The sequence below is a fragment of the Chrysochloris asiatica genome, unplaced genomic scaffold (assembly GCF_000296735.1).
Source record: "Chrysochloris asiatica unplaced genomic scaffold, ChrAsi1.0 scaffold00232, whole genome shotgun sequence".
Lineage (NCBI taxonomy): Eukaryota > Metazoa > Chordata > Mammalia > Afrosoricida > Chrysochloridae > Chrysochloris > Chrysochloris asiatica.
In genome coordinates, this window is record NW_006408750.1 from 1,514,831 (window position 1) to 1,523,893 (window position 9,063).

Genomic DNA, 9,063 nt, shown 5'->3' on the forward strand with positions numbered 1-9,063 from the left:
AATTTAATTTTGTGTGTGTGTGTGAGTGTGAGAGAGAGGGTAGGAGGGCTTCAGCAAGGATGGATTACCCAATAGTAAAGTAACCACAGGTTACTTGTGCTTACTAATTTGTAGTAAACAATTTCACATGAGTTCACCACATCAAAAACAAAATTGTTCACTACAGATTAGTAAGTAAGCACAGGGAAGCCTGTGCTTGCCTTTTCTATGGGGTACTCTGTCCCTATCAGGGATTATAAATTTTAAAAGAGACTTTGATTCTGTAGGATGGTGCTATGGGATTTGAGAGAGACAGATGGCCGACATACTTAAGAAGCAGAATCTATGATGTGGTGAAAAATGTGAAATTGTTTACTGCAGATTATCAAGTAAGCACAAGTAAGCCTGTGCTTATCTTCTTATTGGGTAACCTGACACTGGGCCTGCTCAGACTCTTTGCTGGCAGGACAGGAATGAAGGTACCCTACTTTGCTCACCCTTCATTGAAACTGCCCGAGAGCTCTTGCAGGGCAGAGGTCATGTCTTACTTGACTTGTAGTTCCAAAGCACCGAAAACAGGGTTTACCGCGTTGTAAGCACCCACTAAAAGGACACTTAGTAAACTGAGGTAACTCAAGGGGCATTATGCACATTAGAGAATCAAATGCAGATCTCTAGGTTCTTAGCGATATCTTTTGTACTAGGCTTTATTCTGATTAATGGGTGAGAGATTCTACATCCACAGAAAGTTCTTTAACCTCTTCATCCATATCCTTAAGATAATGGGGTGAAGCTTGAGTTGACATCTTCGTCTGACTTCATGCTCCACAGGAGGTCTTCTTTCTAGGCAGTAGTGCTTCAAAGGCCCCGGGGGATATTCTGTCAATGACATCTTCCTCCTCTTCCCATACTAATGGTTGACACATTGAGCACATGAGTTTGCCAAGATATTATGCAGCCAAGTACTTTATATGCATTTTCCCTTTTAATCAGTCCTCACAGTGGCTCTATCTATGAGGCGGTGCCTGTATTATCCCCGTTTCCCAGATGCAGAAACTGAGGCTTTCAGTGGCCAAGAACTTTCCCGTGGTCACACAGTTCATAAGTGGCATGGTCTGGAGTCACACCCAAATCTGCATTATATCAAAGAATGTAGGCATTTCCCTATTTACAAATAGAAGGGAAGCCTCTCAACATTGTGTCCTGGAGAGGACTAGTGAGAGCTCTCCTTCCCTGATGGCTGACTGCTGCTTAGTTGAACCAGAAGCTGAAGGGTGTTGGCGGCAAGGGAAAGTGTGTGTTTGTGCACGTGCTGATGTCAGAGAAAGGGAAGTGATTCTTTGGAGTCTTGGCTGAGTCAGTGTTTGGGGGCGTGGGTGGGGGGTGTGGTAAGCAAATCATGATGAATACCCTGCAGATTGCTGTGGTCTGTGGTAAGGGAACAATGGCTGGATTATACTTTTCAGCTTGCCTCTGCAATTTTATTATTAATGTCAGTGAAGCGAGTTTCTGCTGTGTACATCTGGGTATCTGGCCATTGAAGGTTCATCACTCATTCAACTCAGTTTAGCAGATAGGCACCTCTTTTGGGAAACATTCTCTGACTCTCCGGGGCATTTGACCATCCTTTCTGTTCTCTGGAGTCTCTAGCTGGTGTAAACAGTGAATGTGCGGGGTTGCCTAACCCAAAGGTTGATTGTTCCAATCCACCCAGAGATACCTTGGAAGAAAGGTCTGGCAATCTCCTAAAAATCAGCCAATGAAAACCCTGTGGAGCACACTTGTATGTACTCTGGCACATATAAGATTGCCATGACTCAGAGTCGATTTAATGGCAGCTGGTTGGACTCTATTTTCTGAATAACCAGTTTGTGTCTTTGATTGTACCTTTGCCACACTGTGTCCTCCCAATCACTGAGCAATCAGAGAATGTGCTTCCGGGTTCCCAGCATCGTACCGTGGTGCTTAGAACTGAGTGGGCGTTATACAGTCTTAGAATCTTAGACCCAGAGGGGACTGAGTCATCACCATCTGTAACCTGATGTTGGACAGATGACAAAACTGGGCCTTGCCAAGTAGTAGCGGGACAGAGACAAAGACTTGAATGCCCTGGTTCCCGGATGAGCAGTTGAATGCAATTATGCATTTAGCATCCACTTAGGGCTGGTTTCTTAACCTGGGTGCCTACTGGGATAACTTGGAGAGTTTACAAAGTACTGATCTTTGAGAAAGACCCAGAAATTCTGATGTGATATGTCTGGAGTATGCTTTGGGCTTACTCCCAGGTGATTCTTACATGGAGGCAAAGTTGAGGAACACTGGTTTGCAGGTTCAGCACACCATTATGAGCTGTAGAGACTTATACTTCATTTGTGGAAAAGACTTAAACAAGTGAACCATTTAAGTAGCACTCTAGTGTTCAAATGAATTTTTCAGAAATAAACCCCAAACTCACTACAATCTAGTTGCTTCTGACTCATATCAACTCTATAAGAGTCCAGTAGCCCTGTAAGGTTTCCAAGGCTGTAAATCTTTATGGAAGCAGATGGCCATGTCTCTGATATAAATGCTTGCAAATTTGAAGAAAGGAAATGGGATGGACTCTAGAGACTCTAGAGACCTGCTTTCTTTTGTCTCTCACATTTCTACCTGGTCCTTTCCTGTGTCAGTCTAGGGCTTCAGTCATTAACATTGTTGGTGGGTGTACATGTGATTTAGAAAATAATGCATTGTTGCATCAAGATTTCTGAAATAATTGAGTGAAAAGTGAGCAATGAATGACATGAGAGGAAAGATTGTTAAATATTGTACTGCTTTAGAAAAGACCATGGACTCTTAGAGCTGGAACAATCCAACCCACTCATGTTGCAGATGAGGGAATTAGAACCCAGAGAGGTTAAATATTTTGCCCATGGCCACACAGTTGGCAGCTGATCAAGAAATCACTAATTCATTGAGTGATTAAAACATTTTTGAGTGCTCCTTTGTTCTAGCATTCTTCTGGGTTCTTGGGGGCAGAGATAGACAAGGGGGTGGGGCTTCAGAATGTTTGTGGAGATTTTAAAATTAATTTTTAATTCCATTTACCGTGAACTTTTTGAAGTCCCTCGTAGTTATATGTAGTGGATGGCAGGAAAGTTGCAGCTGGTGTCGTGTTTTGAAGAAAACACTTGGTGGGGTAGTGGGAAGCCTTTTTGAATTGCTTTGGTGGTTAGGGAAGCCTCCTTAAAAGTGACCTTGAAGCTGCAACTTTAAATAAGAAGCCGGCCATGTGAGGATTTGGGGACAGAACATCCCAGGCAGAGGCCCGTAGGTGGACCTTGGAAGTGTATTTGAGGACTGGAGAGGACAGGGCAGCTCTAGATTGAGAAGCTGAGGGGCTGGCAGCGGTGAGAAAGTTGAGAGGCATTCAGGAGCAGAAGATGCCTTGACTCGATAGCAGACCTGGTAGGACGATACAAGGTCAGGCTTAGAAAGTTTGTCTTGCCACCAGATGTCCAGAGGTGCCCTGTTTCTGTTTGATTGTTTGTTTTTAACCTTGGTTTAGTGTTGAGCTACCTTAAATATAACTTGAGTGGACAGGCACTGGAAAGATGTCACCTGACGCTTGAAACTTAGTCTGTCATGCGCTCCCCTCTGCTTTCAGAGGCTGAGATTTTTAGAGTTCCTCATTTTTATTTTTAAAGGATCAATATTAATCATGCTCAGAAAGAACTGATGACTAGGCTTGAGATTGACATGCACTGATTCAAGTATTGTGAGCAGTTTATGCACGCACAACATTGCGTACTTGAGTTTTAGCCCAGAATGCCACAGCTGTTGTACTTCTTTACTGATACTGCTTCTGTATTGCTCACCCACCCACCCCCTCCCCACTTTCATTTTCCTCTCCAGATTGAGAATGCCAGCGAAGTACTCATTACCCCTTTGGAGAAATTTCGAAAGGAGCAAATTGGGGCTGCCAAGGTAAGACTTCCCCCAAGACGTTGTTCTTAGATTTTAGAGTGGGAGGTGTGGAAGATGCAACCACAAGCCCACCTCCTTCAGTACGACTTTGTGGGCAGATAAGCCTCGAGCCCAGCTCATCTTTTCTTCACAGTGACTTAAGTTAGACTGTCTGAGTGGTCAAGTCTATGAGCAATCATTCCAGTGTTTTGTTGCCTCATCACGAAGTGTTATTTCACAAATCGTCCCAAGGTAGAAACCAGATCTCCTTCATGTTACTTCATAGCTGTGTGCTTGGACACTTATTCAAGAGAAACTAGAAGACCAGAATTTTATGTAAAAAAATCTCTGGTTTTTGGAAATCGTAGGAAAATAATTTAAAAATTCATATTGAACATTGTGGAGGCAGAAAAAACAGAATCAAAACACAAAACAAAAGCCACCTCCTCAGCACTACTTTGGCCCAGAAGTTGCCTTTTGTTATCATTGACCTAGAGGGGCTGTAGCAAACATTTAGGCTGATTTGAATGTGTTATTGAAACACTGCAAAGAGACTCCTGTTCATTTGTCAAAGGTGAAAGATCAAGTCCATTCTCCAGGGCTTCTTGTCCTGTGGTAAATCACTAGGAAAATATAGTCAGTGCAGCATTAAAGGCTGTCTGCAGGGAAGATGTTTTCTTTGGAGTCAGTGATAGCAAAAGGATTTTCAAGATTTTCTGCATGTTTTTCCACAGTTGTGAATCAGTTCTGCTACAGTCTTTTGCATCACTTGCCAGGACTTTTGGGGCAACATCTCCCCTGTTATTAGGTGATAAGGATTTCATTCCTACTCTACATCATTTCACATTTACAGCAACAGTAAAAAAATTTGCTGACTATTTTATGCATTTGTGGCTGGCTGTGGTGGTTAAGGTTATGTGTCAACTATCTGGAGTATGAGTCTCAGTGGTTTGGCAGTTCTGTAGTCATGTAATTTGGCAATAATGTAATGATGTAGTCAATTTCCATTGTGTGATTTGATGTGTAACAACCTGGTCTTTGGAACCTAATTATGGTAATAATCAAGAAGTGGATATACTCGGTTTTAAAATGGCTTTGAGGAAGTAATTGTAGGGGTAAAAAGATAAGTGTAAAGAATTGGGTCTTTCTGTCTTTCTCAATTAAGTGCTATTTACTTTCTAGATAGAAATAGATGCGTTTGGCATCCCAAAACAATGACATCCACTCACAGTTGTTCAGAGGGCCATGTGGTGGCCATAATTTGAAGGCGGGACTGTGGTAAAGATTTCCCCCCCAGTCTACAGCCCTGGTGGCGATGAGGGTTAGGCTTTGGGCTACTAACTACAAAGTTGGTCGATCAAGCCCACCAGCAGGAGGAAAATGAAGCTGTCTGCTTCTGTAAAGAGTTACACTCTTGGAAACCCTATATAGGGTTGCTTTGAGTCAGAATTGATGTTTATTTATTTACTTATATTTTGAGGGTGGGGGAAGGTTGTATTTGTTTATTTTTGACAGCACTTTTATGCCAACTCTACAGTTTACGTATCTCACGAAGAGATTAGAGCGTGTTGGTTTTATAGCAGAGATTAAAAGAATGTGTAATTTAAGGGAACTCTCACTCCATTGAGATTTTGTTTACAACTTTGACCTAGCCCGGTGATGGCTGAGTAAGCTCCCCTTCCCTGAGTTCTCATTGATGCAGGTGCTCCCTGCCTCGAGGTCTTTGCTGCCCCTCTCCTGAGAATGCACAGTGGCTTCAGAAGGTCGTGAAGAACTTTGTGACAGAGGAAGAGCAGACCGACGTATGGAGTCGTTTTCCCACTAGTCATGTCCCCTTCTGCATACCGCCTGCTGCTGATTCTCTCAGCATTAGTTTGAGAGTTGCCACAGTTACTGTGAAGGAGCTCTGGTAGTGTAGTGGTTATAATAAGATGGGCTGCTAATCTCATGGTCAGCAGTTTGAACCTACCAGCCGCTCTGCGGGAGGAAGATGAAGCTTTCTGCTCCTGTAAAGATTCACAACCTCGGAAACCCTGTGCAGGGTTGCTGTGAGTCGGAACCGACTCCACGGCACATAACCACCACCACCACAATCACCACAGTTACCATGAGCTGGAGCAGAAGTCTGAGCTGTGTCTCCTTGGCTTGAATATCAGGAATCTTAAAGACAGAAGTGGGTTTCCTTTGGAGGATGGGCTATGTTGTTGTTGTTAAGTGCTGTCAAGCCGGTTCCAACCCATAGCGACCCTATATAGGGTTTCTGAGGAGCAGCTGGTGAGCTTGAACTACCGACCTTGCAGTTCAAACAGCTTTGCAGTTTGGTGCATTAACCCACAGTGCCACACCAGGATACCTGCATACTGTTCTCTCATTCTTGTTAAAGTATGGTTGTGATGCTGCTTATAGGACACCAGGATACCTGCATACTGTTCTCTCATTCCTGTTAAAGTATGGTTGTGATGTTGCTTATAGGGGTTTCTCTTCCCTTCCCCATTGTCACCCCTTCATTCAATATGCATGTTCCTCTCCCACATCCCTTAATTTATGTCATATTGTTCTTGTGTGCCATCAAGTCAAGTCCAACTCATCGTGACCCCTATAGGACAGAGTAGAAATGTCCTGTAGGGTTTCCAGAGCTGCCACTCTTTATGGGAGCAGGAAGCAGACTCCTACATCTTTCTCCTGCAGAGCAGCTGGTGGGTTTCAACCACTTTCCTTTCAGTAAGCAGTAGAGCACTTTAACCACATAACCAATAGACATTGGTAGTAGAGGTGGTTATGTGCCGTGGAGTCAGTTCCGACTCTAGGGACCCTGCATAGGGTTTCCGAGGCTGTAGATCTTTACGGCACCTTTCGCCCATGGAATGGCTGGTAGTTTTGAACTGCTGATCTTGAGGTTAGCAGCCTAACTCATAACCACTATGCTGCCAGAGCTCCATAAATTTTTCTCAAAGTATTATGTAAATTTAATAGAAAACAATCACAAAAACAACAAACAAATTTCCTACTAGGTGGCCTAGAGCTCAGTTGTTGTAAAGTGCCTTCTAGTCCATAACTCATAGGGACCTCCTACAAAACCCCAGGGTTTCCGAGGACTGGCTGCTGGGTTTGAACTGCCTTCATTGTGATTAACAGCCCAGTGTTTATCCACAGTGCTACACCAGGACTCTTAAGATCCAGCAAAGGTTCTGAGCTCTGCCTGTGTGATGCTGAAGCTGCTTTTCTTTTTCTTGTCTGCTCTGGTACTGCTTTGGTTACTATGACAACCTGTTGCTACTTGCAAGAAGCAGAAGCTGGAGTGCTTACTGTGGTGGCTGGCTGTTGGAGGGTTGGGGAGGAGGGCTCCTGGGCATTCTTGTGCTAACTTCTTAGTGGGACACATCCCAGGGAGTGGGGCAGAAACATGGCCCTGTGTTTAGAGTGTTGAGCTTGCCAGAGTTGATTGTTCCTGCATCAGAGATGTGTTTGGAGATCTGGACTCTATAATGAAAGTACATTAGACATTGGAGAGTAGTTCTCAAGGGGGCTCTAGAGGTAGATGGCTCAAGTTAGAGTCCTACTCCTGCCACGTGTGTGCACACTGACATCTCTCCATGTCTGTTTCCTGACATGTAAAATGGGTACATAAATTATAGTACTTACTTCATAGAGTTGTTGGACTCCTGTCCAGGTGTGGCGCTGTGGGTTAATGCGCTGGACTGCAAAGTCACGTTGAATTGCAAGGTCGGCGATTCAAGCTCACCACCTGCTTCTCAGAAATTCTATACAGGGTTGCTGTGGGTTCGAACTGACTCGACGACGCTTAACAACAACAACAACTTCGTAGAGTTACTGTGAGGAAGAAATGAGTGAATTTGTATAAAAGTGCATAGAAAAAAATTTAAAAGTGCATAGAACTCTTATTTGATGTTAGTTATTCTATTGGAGTACTGGTGTGCCAGACTGCAAAACTGTTTGAACTGCAAGGTCGGTGGTTCAAGCTCACCAGCTTCTCCTCGGAAACCCTATACAGGGTTGCTATGGGTTGGGATTGCCTCGACGGCACTTCACAGCAACAACAGCAGCGTTTATTCTATTAGGTATACAGAGCTCACTGTGAAAACACGTGCGTGAGTGTGCTCACTGAGTGCCTGATGCTGTACTGCACCCCAGTCGGCGGTACAGAGCAAGTGCTCCTGTGTGACTGGGTGAGAAGACATGAGGCAGCTAGAGATAGGTAAATTTACCATAATTCAGATTATGGCAGGCACTTTGGAACGTTTCATGGGCCTGGAAAATAAGTAATGTTCCTGATAAGAAAGAGGTGGGCGGAATTGATGACCTTCTTATCACCATAAGTACCATTGCTGCTGTCACTGTTACCACCGCCATCATCGCTGAGCATTTTCCCTTTGCCAAACACTCCACTGAGCACTGTATATGACTTTCACTCATCCAGTTCAAACAATCCTCTGAGCTGGTTGTGTTTCGCTCTGTTTTGTTATACAATCTTTGAGCTAAAAGAAGAAGCCTTGAATGATTACCATCTCCAGTGCCTTGAATGATTACCACCTCAGTGGATCAGAAATTGATTTGTGAAGAGGGATTGTGATTTGTTTGCAGTCACCATCACGATGGGGGTAAATTCCAGGACGCTGTCTCTGTACTCCTCAGTTGAGCCACCTTGTAGTGGGCTCCATAAGACCACTGCCATCAACTCCATTAGGCCGTGCTGTGGCACTGTAGGGTAAGCACTGGACTGCTAACTGCAAGGCTGGCCGTTCAAACTCACCAGCTGCTCTCAGAAACCCTATAAGGATCCCTATGAGTCAGCACCCACCAGATGGCACACAGCAACAGCAACAACATAGGTCAGGGTTGTTGTTGTTATGTGCTGTGGAGTCAGTTCTGACACCTAGCAAACCTGTACAGGGTTTCCGAGGCTGTAAATCTTTACAGGAGCAGAAAGCCTCATCTTTCTCCCACGGAACAGCTGGTAGTTTTGAGCTGCTGACCGTGAGATTAGCAGCCTGACTTGTAGCCACTACGTTACCAGAGCTTCTTTGTTGTTGTTGTTAAGTGCCGTTGAGTCAATTCCGACCCATAGCGACCCTGTATAGGGTTTCCAAGGAGAAGCTGGTGAGCTTCAGCTCCACTAAT

At 44.3% G+C, this 9,063-nt stretch overlaps 1 protein-coding gene across 1 annotated transcript in view; it reads left to right on the forward strand.

Annotated features, from left to right (window-relative positions):
* Positions 1 to 9,063, forward strand: part of ARHGAP26 (Rho GTPase activating protein 26) — a 692,304-nt gene that overhangs the window by 174,080 nt on the left and 509,161 nt on the right. The window contains exons 4-5 of the mRNA XM_006873269.1: positions 3,874 to 3,945; positions 8,171 to 8,339. Coding sequence (XP_006873331.1) covers positions 3,874 to 3,945; positions 8,171 to 8,339 — 241 coding nt within the window. The remainder of the gene's footprint in view (positions 1 to 3,873; positions 3,946 to 8,170; positions 8,340 to 9,063) is intronic.